At 36.4% G+C, this 18,690-nt stretch overlaps 1 protein-coding gene across 1 annotated transcript; it reads right to left on the bottom strand.

The window, feature by feature from the left end:
• Positions 1-5,070: 5,070 nt before the first annotated feature.
• Positions 5,071-8,555, bottom strand: LOC132707801 (uncharacterized). The gene is made up of 2 exons (XM_060679751.1): positions 8,401-8,555; positions 5,071-5,417 (listed from the first exon to the last, which is right to left on the bottom strand). The coding sequence occupies exons 1-2, from the start codon at positions 8,483-8,485 to the stop codon at positions 5,182-5,184; spliced, it is 321 nt and encodes a 106-aa protein (XP_060535734.1). The 5' UTR covers positions 8,486-8,555; the 3' UTR covers positions 5,071-5,181.
• Between the last annotated feature and the right edge of the window lie 10,135 nt (positions 8,556-18,690).

Below are 18,690 nucleotides of genomic sequence, written 5' to 3'. Positions count from 1 at the left end.
CGAGCGGAGCGATTTTTTAATAAACGAGTGAGTTAAAAGGTTTACCGAACGTGTTGCACACTATACTTTTTCCACGACCGTTAGTTGTTGGGTACATTTTCTCAAAACAACACGAATACATTCACTGACATGACCGTCAGAATTGACAACATCCGATTGGTTCCAAATCCGTGCGGTAAAATCCCGGAAATGTCCGAAGTGGCTCGGATTCGTCGGAAACGAAACTGACGTGGTAAAGCGTCGCTTCCCGCACTCCAGATCGGGGGGTAATTAGGTATTTTACAGACGGGAATAGAAAAATATTTATAACCTAGTGCCCTAGGTTATGGAAACCAATAAAAGTTTAGGCATAGTTATTTTTTAATATTTTATTTATCCTACAAATTAGCGGAGCGTTTTTTGAAACACTCTGTATGTTTGTCGTCAATTTACCTACAAAATTTATTGAACTCTTAATTTTTCCGAGGTCGATCCTCTTCAGACGATAAACGCGAAATTGATTGTTTCGCGTGTATACATACCTATACCGTCAAGCGGCATCATTTGGAGTGAGCGATATATTTTTTTATATTTTTGTGAGAGCCGAGCCCGAATTTCCAAAATGGTCAAGTCAAAAGTGTAGAGAGCCTGGCGATTTGGAACTGGTCGAAGAAGAGCTGCCACCTTTGAAAGAAGAAGGTAATGAATTGCTAATTATCTAAATATCCAAAATTTAACAAATACAATAATCAATCAAATATTATTATTTATTACTTTTTTTACAATACTTCCGAAGGGCAAAATATTTAGTATTATTTAGTTTAATCACTTTTTCTTCTATTAGTAATTAACCGAATTCTAATAAATTGTTTAAGATTAACCAACCTTATTAATTATTTAGGAACTTAAATAGATCAGTACTAAGATGAGTTTAAATAGGACTAAATGTCTACCCTGTATTTAAGCCCTATAATTTCTTCTATCAATTCAAAAATAGTAAATTATGGGCGACTCAGATTTTAACCAGAGCGTATATTTTTAACAATGATTATTATGTGTCTGATTCTTTGAAATTTACTGAGTTTATTCAAAATAAACAACTTCCACGAAATTATGTAATCATCAGTGTTGATGTTGTCTTTCTTTTAAACTTAGCAAAATCAAGTATCAGCAAAAGATGGCAAGCTATCTCGGCATATACCAAAAGTTCCCTTACAGAGTTCCTCAAAAATTATAGATTTCATTTTTGACTCAAATTTTTTTCGTACCAGGGACAATTTTACAAACAGATTTCCGGTACTCCTATGGGCAGTTATGTCAGCCCTATAATGGCTCAATTTGTGTTGGAGGATCTTTTAGACACATGTTGAATTGTCAGTTGCCTTTCTTGAAGGAATATGTCGACCATATTATTTGCGCAATTCCTACAGTTGCTTCAGGCTTAATATTGGAGGTTGAAACTTAAAGGAATCGATGGAGGGGCAACACCAGGAGTGTAGCCAGCAGCAAATATGATTCGAAAGGGGAAACCTCGCCGGTCCCGGACTCCGGAGGGATGGACAAATTAAGAGCTCATTCTTTATTCGGGGGGTGGTGGTGCATGGCCGTTTTTAGTTAATCGAGCGATTAATTTCTATAACGAACGACACTCTAGCCTGCTAATTTTTACCGTCTGCGGACCAAAAATTCTTAGAGCGACAAAGCGGCCTTTGGCTGCACGAGATTGAGCAATAACAGGTCTGTGATGCCTTTGGATATTCTGGGCCGCACGCACGCTACACTGAAGGAACTCCCAGTAAGCGCGAATCCTAAACTCGCGTTGATTACGTCCCTGCCCTTTGTACACACCGCCCGTCGTTACCACCTATTGAATGATTTAGCGAGGTCTTCGAACCGAACCGCCGATACGTTCCGACGTCGTCGATGTGTTCGGAAAGTTGATCATTTAGAGGAAGTAAATATCACAAGGTTCCCGTAGATGAACTTGCATTAGGATAACGCTTGTACTATGTAGAACATATTTGTTGCCGTCGCTGAGTCGATAATTTCGAAGATATTTCGGGTACCTAGACGAGCTAAAAGCGCGAGACCTAGTTTTGTGCTTACCGTCGATAAGGTGTAAAAGATTTTCGCCCGAGAACGTATATACATATACGTTAAAAGTTAGGCGCGGGTCGTCTGGAAATAAAAGTTCTTTCGGATAGACCGGCCCTAAAAATTAAAAGTTTGACGCCGAAGACCACTCTGCTCTTCCGTAGAAATACAAGTTGAAAATAAGGCGCAGGTCGTCCGAACACCAAACTTCTTTCGGATAGACCGCGAATGGGTGCTCTTCCGTAAAAAAGTCCTATATAACACGAGAGAAACCGCACTCCCGAAGTAAGCCAAAAAGGCTTAAAATAATGTGCGCTGGTGGTCGCACTATCCCTAGCGGATTCTTGTCAGTGTGACGAGACCCCTGTAACAGGGAAAAAGGACACAAAGGTACATGGCGAACGTAAAAGAAAAACTTTTGCGTTCGCCCTTTTTTTTAAACAGTTTTTTTTGAGACCTTACTTGCTTTTAGTAGTACCCTCAATGTACTTAATGACTCATCCCATTGGTGTCATTTGTTCCGATAATAATCCTGCCCTTAGTACTAGAGGATCCGCATTTCGAAGGCAAAAAGATAGATAGCGAACGTAGTCGGCTGGCGAGTGCGCGTGCGGGTGGTCGTGCGAGTGAGCGTGCGAGTGCGAGTGCAAGTTATTTTTATTTCGGGAAACTCCATCAAAAGAAAATGATTTACCGTTGAACCATCGTAAAGGAGTAACACTTGAAATTTTCTTTACATTAATTTTGTCTTCCCACGTTTCTTTTATTAGAGGAACATGTTGAGCCAGTATCAATTAAACAATTTGCAGTATAACCCGAAATAACGATAGGCACAGTTTTTAACTTGTCTTCATTAAAATTATGTGAATTGAGCAGGTTTAAAGCTTTTTACAGTGATACTGCACATATTTTTTGATACTAATCGAAATTAAAAAGACTCAATTTTCGATGTTTTGCTTCGCTTTAGAGATATCTGAAAAGTGTATATGAAAAAGTTTCTCCGAATACTATTCCTATCCAAGTGGAATATTAGTAACCATAACAGACCTGTTATATTTAAATCTGATAAGTATTTTCCTCTATTAAGTATGTTTTTTTTTATCAACATCAAAAGAATTAATAAAAGGAAATCTCTATTGATTTAAACATAATTTTTATTGCTAGGAGAACAAAAACCGAATTAAAAAATCTAAATTTGGTTTAGTGGATTATCTTGTATGGTCGAATTATCCCTTTTTAATGATCAGCAGTAATCTGCCATCATTGCAACCTTGTACTGGGTACTTCGTATACGAGGTGTGTTCAAAAAGTATCGCGAATTTTGTGTTTTTTCAAAAATTATTTATTTATTCATGAATATCTATTTTGTCCCCTTCAAAGTAATCCCCATGAGATATTATACACTTGTGCCAACGGTTTTTCCAATCTTCGAAGCACTTAAAAAAAACATTTTTTTTTATCTTCTTCAGCTCCTCCTTCGATGCCGTCTTTATCTCGTCAAGAGAAGCGTAACGTCGTCCTTTCATGGGCCTCTTCAGTTTAGGGAACAAGGAAAAGTCACAGGGGGCCAAATCTGGGGAATACGGTGGCTGCGGCATCATTAGTGTGTTGTTTTTGGCCAAAAAGTCGCGCACAAGCAACGATGTGTGAGGAAGGGCGTTATCGTGGTGCAAAAGCCAATTTTTGTTATTCCACAAATCCGGGCGTTTCTGGCGGATTGCTTCGCGCAAATTGCGCATAACTTGCAGGTAATATTCCTTATTGACCGTTTCTCCCTGTGGCAAGAACTCATGATGCACCACGCCCCTGCAATCGAAGAAAACTTTCAGCAAAACTTTCACATTCGACCGAACTTGGCGCGCTTTTTTCGGTCTTGGTTCGTGCGGCAGCTTCCATTGAGATGATTGAGCTTTGGTTTCCACGTCATAACCATAAACCCACGATTCGTCACCAGTTATGACCCTCTGGAGCAAATTTGGGTCGTCGCGGACAGAGTTTAACATCTCATTAGCAATGTTCATGCGATGCTGTTTTTGGTCACAATTGAGCAATTTTGGTACGAATTTCGCGGCGACCCGTCTCATGCCCAAATCATTGATAAAAATCGAATGGTACGAGCCGATCGATATGTTTAGGTCCTCAGCAACTTCTCTAACGGTGATTCGACGATTGGTCAATACCATTTTCTCCACTTCATTAATTTTTTTGTCTGTTGTTGAAGTGCTCGGGCGTCCGGCACGCTCTTTGTCGTTCACATCTTCTCGGCCTTCTGAGAACATTTTGTACCACCGATAAACGTTGCTTCGGTCGTAGCTTCTCCGTATGCCACAGTCAACATTCGGAATGCATCCGCGCACTTAATTTCGTTTTTCACACAAAATTTGATACAGGTTCTTTGATCCATTTTTTTGAATAGGTAAAAATCGAAGACGATCCAAAACACGTGCAAGCAAAGCAGCTGTCAACAATTAAATGAACATTCAAAATGGCCGAGCTTGTCGGCATAAATACACCTCGTATATGCTGACTGCTGACCTAGTAGAAGTCCCAAAATTTTTAAGTCACCACATTCTTTCATTTGCACAGAATTAGCAACAGGTACAGAATGTGCAAAAGAACCGCTTTAAAGCTGCTCTTGGATGAGTCAATAAAATGGCTCCAATCCTCAGAATTGAAGTCTCTACCAAGTTTCTTAATTAGATTAGACATGGGTAAATGATTCAGTTTTTGACTATGAGGTAATTACCAGTAAATATAATGTTTATCGGGTAGGTACCATTTTTAGTGGTACTAATAAATGCAGAAGTAGGGGGTCTTACTGGCTGTCCACCAATTTCTTACTGCATCTAAGATAAATATCGACAGAGGTGAACTGCTACCTCGAGCGGATGTTTTACTGGTGAGGGCAAGTTTTGATTATTTTAAAATTTTTATTTTGGTGATATACGTGGCTTCACCTGTGAATACTTTAGAAAATCTCTTTATTTTATTGTATCTTTATGCTTTGAACACATCAAAACCGTGGGGGAACGAACAAATCAACTGATCGTTTCGTATTTAATATTGTCCAAATATTTTATTTACAATGACGTAGAACGGATAGGAAAGTTATCCCAGCCTGAGTTCGTGACCGGCCAGCGCTAGTCCTCCATGACCTGTGAGCCCCAAACCGCCTTGACCCACACCTGTGGCGACGGTGCCCAAAACGGGAGTGACGATATCCACCCTAGAAGCTTGACTGACGCCGGCGTTTACAGTCAGTGGCGCCGCCACGTGGGAAACTATAGGGGCTGCGGCCACTACCGGAGCTGCAGCTATTGAAGGGGCTAGAGCTATCCCATGATCTAGTAAATACAATTCAAATAAAAGTTTTGCACCAAACACCAACCACAAACAAGTTTAATACATCTTAAAAAAATGATTTATGGATTTATGGAACATTTGACCAATGACGTTAAAATTGGAATCTTTGGGGCTGTTGGTGAAAAAGTACGCTACATCAATCAAGGACACCAATTTAAATTAAGAATTTCAATAAGATATATTTTTCATTGTAATAAATAGTCTTACAAGTGCTACTTCTGAGATTGCATCATCTCTTTATTTGGCAATTGTTGCCTCCCTAAAATACATGTAGTAGACCCATTGAAAAGTTGGGAACTTCCACAGTCCGTTAAAATAGTATCGAAAGGTATGTTTTTAGAACACTTATTTACTACCTACATTTTTCCCATTTTCTTGTGCAGGCTATCAACAATCAATAATAATGGAAAATATGTGAATGTAAATGGGTTTTGAAATACAATACCAACATTTGTTATGTATGGTATGGATCCTTCTATTTTTATTAAATACCAGAACTAGATGCAGACCAAAAAACGGCCATGACATGGGTGTTTTTTTTCGATGTATAGAACTTTAAGTTGGCATTACTGTTCAAGATGGCGACCGATATAACAGCTGTCAAGTGATTTATTCTCAGTTTGGTTTGGCAATTCATCAAACGATCATCAAGTAAGGCGTAGATTCGTAGAATGGGCCCAAAACGAGATTGCCGTTGTTCCCGATTTTCATAAGCGAATTTGGAGCGAAGCTAATCTGCAAGTGTATGTTGAAACACCGTTACATCCAGAAAAACTGACTGTTTGGTGCGCTTTATAGGTTGCTGGAATCATTGGTCCGTACTTCTTCAAAAACGATGATGGCCGGAACGTTGCAGTGGTGATCGGTATAGAGCTATGATTACTAACTTTTTCATTCCTGAATTGAATAACCATGATCTCCAGGAGATGTGGTTTCAACCAGACGGCGCAACATGTCACACAGCTCGTGCCACAATCGATTTATTGTCTTTGATTGTTTGGTGACCTATTAATTTCACGTTTGGACCTGTGCATTGGCCTCCAAGATCTTGTGATTTAACACCGCTAGACTACTTTCTGTGTGGCTATGTAAAGTCATTGGTCTATGCGGATAAGCCACATACGCTTGACCATTTGGAAGACAACATTCGCCGTGTTATTGCCGATATATGGCCACAAATGTTGGAAAAAGTCATCGAAAATTGGACGTCCAGATTAGACTACATCCGCGCCAGCCGTGGCGGTCATATGCCAGAAATCATATTTAAAATGTAATGCCTCAAAATTATCTTTCTTATAAATAAAATTAATGTCAATCGAATAATCCATCGTTTTTTTATTACAACTTAAAGTTCTATACATCGAAAAAAAACACCCATTAATTTAATTTATTTAAGGCTAGGAAAGAACATGTGCTACAATTTTATTTCGATCGATCGATTTTAGGTAGCAGCAATTAACATTTTTACGCCGACCAATTTTTTAAGAATTTTGTATCATCTGTTAATAAAAGAGTTAAACTTCATTCTCTTTTTTTTTGTATGACTTACAATAAGGAGAAGCAACCAAACACTAACAGAAAGTTTATAACAGAAAAAGTTGGTAATGAATTTTGTCTTCGCTCAGAAGTAGTTTTAAAGTTACATGTCAGATTACACCTGCATTCTGGATCACAAGAATTATCTGTATAGCACAATAAAAATACTAGTTTTGGATACATATAAAAAATACAAAAATATCTGCTTCGGCTTACCTTCTTAACAAAATGTGTGTTCTGTTTTCTCATAACATATATTTAGCAGCACATCTGAACAAGCCCATTTTGGAAATTATTCCTTAACCTCCGTTATTTGTTAAAAATTATCAAAAATCATTGGTCAATAAAAACATGTTTTATTAAAAATAGTTAGTCGAAGAATGTTTATATTATTTGCATGATCTCAACAAAATTATACAACAATTTTATGGTAAAATTAGCCAATATTAAATTTTGATAAGACCAAACCAAACAGAGATAATTTGTTGGATGCAATTGACATAATACTTGATTTAAAGCAACCATATGAATATTTTTATGTATATATCTAGCTAATTTAAAACTAGCAAAAATTCACTATAAAGTTATGCTCAATTAAATAGAGCAAATTTATATACGTAAAACGGATCAGTGTTGGTCAATTCAAATTGCTGTATAAATATCTAAAAATTCGAAATGAAGCGATGAATATTAAATTTGAAATACCCACATTTTTGTTTAAAAAATTTGAAGTACTGAAACGAAGTATTTCATTTTGTTAAAAGAAAATTAAGATATTGATAATTTGCCATTTTTATTTTAAGCCGACATAGTCTTGAGTATATGAAGTATTTTGATTTTTCCATGTATCATTCTTAATCCAGAGAAGTAAATAATCACCGAACCTCACAAATATCTGATCACTCTTTAACGGATGGTAATAAAAAAATTTAAAAATCCTGACAGGGACTTGTTTTGCATAATTCCTTATCGATAGCACCTATTGAGCATATAACTTGAGTTAAGGATGTCAACTTTTTGGTTAGTTTTGGTTTTGGTTAATATTTTTGATGTAAAGTCACTTTTAAAGGAAATAAAAATCGAAAACAAAAAAAATTCGTTAATTTACCCTTCCGATGGAAACATGAGGCTTCCAGTGAGTTTAAACAGACAAGAATGGAACTGGTACAAACAAATATCGCCATTCGCGCAGAAAGAAAGATTATCTCCAACACTGCGTGAATGGCAATTGAAATAATTGCAGGACTATTTGGAAAAAGCTTAATGATGTAAATATCTATGCAAAAAAAATAAATTAAACTACTTCTTAGCTGCCCTAATAAAATTGTCTTTGAGTCTTTGGAAAATAATTAGAATCAGAAATTGGTCGTACATTTCGGAAATTATGAAATAATAGTTATTTAAAAAGTAACAATTATCAATACTGACCGCCTAAACCAATTCCTAAGCCCAAACCTCCGGGCCTAGCGAAGCAAACACCCGCCACAGCTGCCAATAACAAAAAACGAAACATATTTTGTAAATACAATTCAACTACTACTTATCCAGTCTCCTGTGAAGTGTTTTATATATGTAGCAACAGCAGCTGCGACGAAAAAGGGATATTGCTTTACATAGGATTTTTGACCTTCTTAATTTCCAATCAACCAGATAGCAGTTATTTCGAATATTGGATTTCAGTGGTTGTTGGCAAAAAATCGATACACGTAATCTCTATGTGCTGTGATATCCCCGTTAGCGCAAGTATACAATGTTTTTTTGCTGACCGATGTAATTTCTTCTTTTCTTGTCGATGCACTTGGTACGCTTTAGCTAACTCTAGAATGATATCGTTGCGTTATCCTTAATAATTAAAGACAGTCTTTCGACTTTCGGCAGCGGTTTATCAAGAATGCGACGCTATTTTGTAGTGGATACTACTGTAATTATCTGGAAATTGGTGCTGTCTCTGTCGAGTATATGACACCGGAAAGCAATAGACAAAGGTAGAACATTGGCAGTTAAATCGGTAATATTTGGAGGTTATATCGCCACTTGTGGGAGTCCTTATTTTGTTGAAATGTTTATGGTCTACTGAGAAAATTAACATTATTCAAGAATTATATTCTCGTTTATACAAAATGAAATCTCTATTCAGGTAGATGATTAAGATCGATAGAGCTTAAACTTAAAAAAGCATTCAGTTAATCGAGCGCTGGTTTTTAGTGCTGTGAATCTTTTGGTTCTTACGCTTGTAGCTTTCATTAACGATCTTGCAAGAAATTTTGATATGCCATATCTATATATATTCTGCATCATTACATACCTGACTGATCCTTTGATATTACAAAATAATTTCAACTTGCAAGAGCTGCATTATGAGCTTTACAAGAAAGGTCTCAGATCCCATTCTCAACAATTACTATATTATTACCATAAAGTGGAAATAACTGTAATTATCGACTCGTTGGTGCTATCTCTGTGGAGTGTACGACTCAGCGCACAATAGACAACGGTAGAACTATAGCAGATAAATCGGTGGGCTTGCGGCCTTCTTAGTATAATACCGACGCACCTTCTTCCTTAATTTTATGACCGACTATGCCATCGCAAATCGTACCGACTATATAAATGAAGAATTTGCAAAAATAATGTATTTCTACATATAATATGTGGCCAGTAGGCCTATAACGCACATGCACAGATGCAGAGATGACTGTCATTAGCCGCCTACCAAACGCGGTAATACCAGAAATTGACAGTTTTTTAAATCTTAAACTTATGTGTTACATAAATGTTTTTTAATCATAATCGATAGATTCATATCGATTTTCTTTGTGTTTTGGTTATACCTTTCTCAATTACCAAAAACTTGGCGATATTAGGGGTCCGTCATTGCGCTCTAAGCAGATTTTGCTCTATCTAGGAAATGGGTTGTTCCTATTACGACCCCCCCCCCCCCCGCCAAAAGAAAACATATTTTGGAAATTATTTATTTATCCACTTTTCTTTATATATAAAAGTCATTATCTGCTAAACTAGGAACGGGCAGTCTTGTCTTCCAATAAATTAGCTTAAGCGATACGCCACAGTTCGGTCTCCGGCTGTTATCTCCAGTCATGAACTTCGACGGGCGCCGCCAACAACACCGGCTTTTTCACCACGTCCTTCCGGAAGGTCTTCCTCGTGTTCTCCCTCTCCACCAGCCCGACGTGCGATCCCGCGGGCTTCTTGATGACGTCTTCCGTCTCTTCTGTGTAAACGTGATGACTTTCTTCCTCAAAAGGCAGCGCCACGTGCTCGTGACCTTCGGACTGCACCAAGGCCGGTTTCTTCACGTTCACCTCGTGCCTGAACGACGTCTGCACAGATGACGAAAACTCGTGAACCGGCGCGACGTGTGGCAGGGTTTCCCCCGTTTCCGGGGTGTATATGGCACTCCTGGGGGTGTAGTAAACCGTCTTTCCTTTGATCGAGACCGTAAACAAACACAAACAACACCAAACGGTAATCATTTTGTCGAGGATTTCGATCGACTACCGGACGGCGTAACGCTTTTATTGTTTATATACGGACTAATGGTAACTAGCGGAGCTAAATTTGTTTACTTCATGGGAGAATGAAGCGCGATTTCGAGTCTTCTGGGATTTCCGTCGTCGTTACAGGATGCGTCGCGTCTTTAGCGACTCTCGCCCGCGTTTTGTGTTTGCCGCAACGCTGATGCAGGCGCGTCGATGAGCGAAACCTCGTTCGCTTACGTCCACGTGTCACTTACCGAATGCGATCTGCTCGCGTCAGAGTCGGTGACAAATGGTGAAACCCGAACTATATTTTTAAATGAGCCGCCGTGTATGTAACTCTGGCCTACCAACTAGAGCTATCGAGCGTATAAAAATATCGAAAAAACACGGCAGGTGGGTTTTCCAAATCGACCGCAGCCGCCGCCGAGCAATAACTTCGGGTTATTTTGGAAGAATTTCCAGTATTTTTTAACGAGGTCAAAAAAAAATTGAAAACTAATACGACGAATGTGGTTTGTCTCAAAGCATATCGTGTGACGCCTGATGATGAGTGGGCAGATGCATCATCGTGATGCAAAACCATGAATTGTTTTCAAACAGATCCTGACGTTTTCTTCGTATCGATTATCGCAAACGGAACACAACTTCAAGGAAATATATACGCAGTTTTCATTGCCAACCTTCCTCCTGGCTCCTTCAGAACCTAATTGAAACTCTTTAGCATTCTACTCTGTAGCTGCTTTTATTATAATATTAGAAATTTACAAGGGGGGGGGGGGTATCAAAAGCATGAATGTGTTGCTCTTGAAAATCTAAAATTACATAATAAGCATAGTAGTAGATTACTCATGAATATAACTATCACAACTATTTGAATCCATGAAAAAGTCTGTCACCCCTCACGACTCTAAAATTCCGGTGATAAAATTTTAAAATAAGCAAAAACTGAATAAATCACTGGAGTGTCAGACATTGTCCTTGAAGCACATTCGCCGTGTTTTCCCGCGAATTGAATTTTTTAAACCAATTAAATAAAAACCGATCGTTTTGTCGCTTCTGAACGTAGTCATGCGAGAAGTCTGCGGCAGTCGCTTATTCATTTATATTACCGGGTCTGACTGAGGCGAATTCTGGGAACGATTGCACGCCTCGTCTTTTGAACACATGAAAGTAAGGCTCATTTTCAACTAAAACTAACCAACCTGGTCTACTGGAACAATGAAAATTATTTAAACACAATCAAATCTCTGTTCAACAATACTCGTCTACGAAGAACCGGTCAATGTTATTTTTCGAAAAGTGATTTTGGAATATCTTCTAACTAATTTGATTGGTTAAGAGTTTAAATTCGAAAAATAATTCTGGTGCTTGGCTTAGTGCTTGGCTGTAATGCTTGACTTGATGCTTAACTATCTTGCAAGGGATTTTGAGTTGCGACATAATTTGAATTGGCAAAATCAGCATTATGAGCATTTCAATGAGCCGATGATGAGTAGCATTTTTTATTTACGGTGGATCTATTTGTTCAAAACATCGTACAATCTGAAATAGTTTTTGTGCACATTAAAGCTATCGTATTTGCGTTCCAGGTCCTCTATTTCTCTGCACCTTTCTTTCATCCAGTTCTCCTTCGCTTCGCAGATTTTGTTACGAATAGTGTTTTTAATGGACTTGTATGCTGCTTCACCATTAGTGATAAAAATTTTTGTGTCATCGACTTCTATTTTGGCACCCTCCTGTCCTTACCAACTATTTTTTTTGTGTTTCTACGGTATCCTTAGTTTTTTCCCATTTTGTGTTAGGATCCCCTGTAGCAAATCCAAAACTATAGACTTGTGGTCGGATCCGAAATCTGCGCTTGGGTAAGCTTTAACTGCTTTTATTTCATTTATAAATCTTTTATTCGCCAAACTGAAGTCTATCTGGATTCTAATTAAATAATCTTCGTTGTCTCCGGATTCTTTCCAGGTGTACAGTCTCCTATTTGGAAGCTTAATTAGTGTGTTGCTTACCACCAAGTCGTACGGATATTCAAAACATAAATATTCGTAAACATTTGTTAACTATAACTGTTTATAAAAAAGAATTTTTTAAAAAGTGCTGCTCCTATCAGATTGCGGTTATAATTCTACCCCAATCTATAAAATACCTAATTACACACCGATCTAGCGTGCGTGAAGGAAGCGTCACTTTACCACGTCAGTTTCGTTTCCCACGAATCCGAGCCGGACATTTCCAGGATTTTACCGCACGGATTTAGGAGCCATCGGATGTTTTCGCATATATTTCCCACGCTTTGATAATTGACGTTTGACCATTCTGACGGTCATGTCACTGAATGTATTTGTGCTGTTTTGCGAAAATGGAACCAAAAACTAAAGTTCGTAGAAAAAGTATAGTATGCAACACGTTCGGTAAACTTTTTAACTCACTCGTTTATTAAAAACTCGTGAGTCAAATGCCGTTTACTGCACTTGTTGCGTAATATACTATTACCCAATCTATTCAATCAATTCAATTGAATCATTCAAACGACACAAGATGCAAATTTTTGACACGTTGATAGTTGGCACAGCATTTTAACTATCGTTCACTAATTAACGAAGCATTTTGCTTAAATAATGAAATATCTTTTTTTCTTTTTCCCTGTAGCCTTGTTCCTTACTATATACTAAGGTTTAATTGATTTCAAGAATGGATTTCTTTATAGGAGTTGAGTCACAGTTGTTGCAGGACAATGCACTGTGGGTTGTTCTTTGTTATAGTCAATGCCGCCATATAGTCAAAACTACTTAGCCCAAAGATGTGAAAAGCATAGTTATAATGTTAGATCAAAGAACATACTACAGTGCTTGACAAGCTGAGGACAGAAATTGGGAAAAGACGGCGACATTTGCATAAAAAATCCTGTTTCAACAAGACTTACCTCAGCAATTGCCAGCAAAAATCTACTAATTACGATTTGAACTGCTTGATTATCCGCCTTATGCACCAGATCTAGCCCCGAGCGACTTCTTTTTGTTCAATCATCTGCAAACTGCGCTCGAAGGATGAACAATTATTTTGCGGTGAACAACGCTGGGTTAGAGAGATGGTAGCATCCCTAGGATATCTATCTATCTATCTATATCCTTTGTGTCGTGTCATTGTTAAGTAGGAAACTTTTCAAGTGGCCCTCGTAGAATTAACCGTTTTATTACACCGCTTTTTGCTGTATTGTTTTTTTTTATTTTCCCTTATTCGGTTATCCGGATTACCGACACGTCATCGAATCAAAAAACCAAATTTCCCCCATCGATTGCCGGAAAAGCATTTTAATTAAAAGCGAATTAGTCGCATTACCTGCGGTCCGGAGATTCCCTATAGGATAGTATGGGCATGTAACCGATCAAGGTCATTATTTTCATTAAAAGCTCCCTATTAAATATCTGCGACTAATTGGTTTAGCACGCGATTGTCTTCTTTTTGCTATAAACCTTAGGATCGCTTGGAGAGGGAGCAGTCATCAAGAAATACTACGTCGTGACGATGGAGTACGTATGTATTTTGTTCGTCATCGTCAGTCTGCCGATTGCCAGACCAGGTGTTTTGCACAGTTCCTTCCACGGACATCCTGCCGTACCCGCAGTGAGTTACGTGTACAGAGAAGACGTCATCGGTACACCAGTGGTGCACAAAAGTTTCGTTTACGCCAACCCATGGAGCTACGGTTATTCAATTCCGACGAAAAGCATTGTGGGCTTCAAACCTGTGCACTACACTTCTTACCGTAACATTTTAGTACACCCGGTTGTACACAAGGCCGTCATTGCTTCGGCGCCTGATTATTATGGTTACGCCGGTCATTGGTAGTACTATAATCACTTATTGTAAAGTTGAATATTTCGATAACTATAATAATATAATATAATTTTACGTAAATATAAACCTCGTAATTTTGGAGTTCTAATAATAATAGTAATAATCGACTTTATGTGTTATAATCAGGCCGATGTTAAACCGAAGAGTCTACTAGCTTATTTAGATAGCCGCAAAACCTAATTAAGCTAAAAAGTATGTAAACATGTTATTACCAACTGTACCCAATGCAATAAATATTATTATAAATTTGTGTCCAGCAATAGAAACCAATAAATAAATTTATGTACAGGAAGTTCCACATCCGCAGGGGTGCATTGGATATCGGAAACCGAAAATCAACAAAGACGTTATGTGTAAACGCCACAATTTGAATATCAACACGATTCTAGTCTGTATTATTATCTAATTTGCGGGATCACACTGTAATAATTAGTTACCGAGGTAAAACTCTGCCACGTTGCCGCTTCTTCGAAAAAGTAGCATCAACATTGACATTTTAAAAGGGACTGTCTACTAATTATCTACAGAAAAAGCCATAAAGGGTTTAGAAAAGGCTGGGATTTTTTCGATTAATCTTATTAATATAATTTAACAACATTTCGGGGGATCCATGCCAAAGCACATAATCGTGCTATGAATAGTTTTAAAGTTACGATATACTTTCTTAAATGATCGCATTTACTCCTCGCTCCCCTAAGCACAATTTGTTTTTAAGTTAGGTCGCTTGTTTGTTTCTTTCTCAAATTTGACTAATTTTTTATTAACTGATTTTTTTCATAAACGATCAAATATATAAAAAGGCTTTTGTCAGTGACTAATAAAAGGGTTTAAAATACCTACGTATTTTTGAATTCGTTGAATTAAGGAAGCCACCACATAGTTTTTGTAGCTTATTTACCGACTTATTGCAGAATCATGTTTTAGGTCATTTTAATAAAATGCATAAAAGTCTGTTTTCAGTTTTATTTAGAAATCATGTAGTCTTCAAATCGTATAGGGAAAATCTTAGAGAATAATGCTAGATATTACCAGTATTAACAACGATCCAGATAATATAGACCACGAGAATTGACCATCGTCTGACATTTTGTAAGATTCTAAAGCAGAAATCTCGATTAAATGATGTCCAAATGAAAAGCACTTGACTCTTGCTATTTCTAATAAGATTTCTTTGATAGAAGTTTAGGAAAAAAACCTCTAGCTTTAATTCCATCCCCAGAATAGTAGTGATGGGAAAAAAATCTTGTTATAATTGTTTTTATAGAAATGTCTGAAAATGTATTATTTCTTTATTTTTCCTTTTAAAAATTTTCGAATGTTCTTTTTTAAAGTTATTTTATGTTTATATATTTAGGTTTATGTTTGCGTTCCATTAGCACCTTTGATTTAATTGTTTTTTTTTATAGTAATACCAACTGCTTTTGAAACATTTTTATTAATAAAAATTATTGTTTTTATTTTTTATTTCTGCAAAAATTTCATGAATTCACAAAAAAAATCTTCAAATATGTCCCAATTGAAAACATTTTGTTTTTGCCTTTCTTTTTCTGTTAAAAGTGGCACAAATCAAAAATAATTATTTTTATGCTTTAAATGAAAATGAATATTTCTGAAAAAACATAATAATTACGTTTTCTGGGAAATTGTTTTTTTTGTGTTATGTCATTTTTAAGGATAAAAGGAGCATAGTTGTTTTGCTAAAACTTTAACTGTCTGTTATACGCAAACATTTTGCATTTTGGTTATGACTTACTTCCCAGCCACCTACGATATAAATTATAAATTCTGTAATATTATTTTATTCCTAAATGTTGCTTTTATATTAAAAAATATTGGATTTGGGCATAGGATAAATACAAGAAATGTGCTGAATTTTTTAGGATTTTATTAATCATATAATATACGAGGTGATCCATTAAAAAATAAATAACTATTATCTGTAACTATATCTTACAGATAACTTACTATTTTGTGAACAACTTCTGTGTTTCACGTTTTTTTCCCAAACGTTATATCAAATCACCCGGTACATTCTTTTGGCAGATAAAACATTTATGATTATTACTACAAAATAAATATTCATATACTAAAGTTTAAAATCGAATTACAAATAAATATATGATTACATTCCCTTCTCATTTGATCACTATTTCGAATAAACGAAATCTCCCGTGTAATAATGCGGCTTTTCGTAGTGACCGCCGTAACCGTAGCCGTAGCCGTTTCCATACCCATAGTTCAACGGACTTGGGTGAGTCTGGGCCAGGGAAGTTTTCGTAATCGACTTAGTTATTGGTGATATATACTTCTTAATGAGGGGCGATTCGAACCCGATCAGAGGTTTCTCGTAGATGTAACCTTCACCGTCGTAGTGATCACCATAACCGTCGTAATCGTAGTTGTTGCCGTAGCCATAGCCGATGTTATGTCCGTAGCCGTAGCTTGCTGGCGGATAGCCGTCGTAGCTACCGTAGTATGACGGAACACACTCTACCGCACATATTATGGCTACGATGGCAGAAAATTGCGCGAACATTCTGTGTAAGTTGCTGACGATTCTGAAGATCGGTAGACTGATAACGGTGGTAGCGATTTAAGTTTATATATAGGTCGTTGTCAAAATTAAAATATCCCTTCTTCGGCCGCAATCTTCCGAATTCAATTACGATATATTTGCAATTCCTAACCAAAACCAACGTCTCGAACAAAACCATATTGTTCTGTGTCAATGTTACGCCCGAGGTTGCCGCTAATAACAAGCTTTTTTGATCGTTTGTCCCGCTTCGGACAAAGGTGTTTATTTGTGTGTTTATTCAGTTGGGTTATTATATGTTTCTTGAGAGATTCGCTTATTCGCACGTTATAAACGAAAATTTTTGGCGTGTTATACATAAAATAAAAAAAAGCCAGAACTGTTTCTTTATAACTAAACCCATTCTATAGAAATTTTTTATTGAATTGAAAAATTCGAAATAGACATAATCGTTTCAAGTGGGACAAAGAAAAAGAGACAAGGAGAGAAAATGGTCGGAATATGTACACACATCTGTAATGGTGTTCCGAAACATGAGAGAGCAGCAAAAACAGTGTCAATACTTATAAAAAATAAATGGAAAAATATACACAAGACAATAAGAACACGAGAAGAATATTAGACAGCAGGTAAAACAAAGAATTCTAATAGAGAAAAACGAATACTGGTAAAGATTATACAGAAACTTAGACAACATGGAAAAAATATATTAGAAGCAACAATGACCACAAGGATATTGTACAAATGATTACACCTAACGAGTGGAAAGAACACTAGCCGATGTTATTGCAAGAAAATCGACAGGAATATATACAAGACCTAGAGACAACAACGACACCAACGATAGGTGAAACTGAAATCATGAAAGAAGATATAAACAAAGCCTTAAAAAGGCAAAAAACAATAAAGCACCTAGGCCAGGAAATATGAAAATGGAGTTGTTGAAATATAGAGGAGAAGGTATTTTTCAATAAAGCATTATTTAATAAAATTGAAAAAGAAATTCCGAGAGAATAGAATGGAATGGAACACAAGCCTTCCGTATATAAAAAAGGAAATAAGAAATAAGTCAGCCAGCAATTATAGAGCAATAATAAAAGAAAAAATAGAACTACATATGGATGATTTAAGCGAAGAACAATCAGGATTCCGAACAATATATTTTCATTCACTTAGAAAAAACGTACTATAATGTACGTAGGAAACAATTATGGAAAGCTATGAAAGGAATGGACGTTGGAGAAAAATGGATGAATGTAACGAAAAGATTACAAAATGATACAAAATGGCTAATAAAAGTAGGCAACGAATTAACGAAAGCAATAGTCATAACAAAATTATTTTATCCATTAAAAAAAAATTACATTTTCTCTAAACAGTTAAACTATGGAATAAACTATCAAAAATAAAAAGTCAAGTAATAACAAATTAATATTGTTTAATAATGTTAATAATAATGTTACTTTTTACACTTGTTAAACTTACAGGTAGTGAATGAAATGGGATTATATAAACCTATGTTGGCTCTGGTATTAATCATACTTATCATCATCATACTTATATAATATATTTTTTTTTATGTAATTATTGCATTTTATTGACATTTGTTTCGGTGTGCATTCCCCATTAGTTAAGTAATTCCTACGCTTAAACAAAAATGAGGGGTAGAACTGTGTAGATATTTTTTTCTGTGTGTTCACGGCAATTTAGTTTATCGTATATTATTATTCCTAGATATTTAAATTTTGTAACTTTCTCGAGTTGTATATTTATATCATTTATATTTTGTTTTGTTAATATTAATTTTTAATTTGTTTAGATACA

Source organism: Cylas formicarius, unplaced genomic scaffold (assembly GCF_029955315.1).
Source record: "Cylas formicarius isolate icCylForm1 unplaced genomic scaffold, icCylForm1.1 PGA_scaffold_9__14_contigs__length_23061073, whole genome shotgun sequence".
NCBI classification, from domain to species: domain Eukaryota; kingdom Metazoa; phylum Arthropoda; class Insecta; order Coleoptera; family Brentidae; genus Cylas; species Cylas formicarius.
This window is presented reverse-complemented; position numbering and strand designations above follow the sequence as displayed.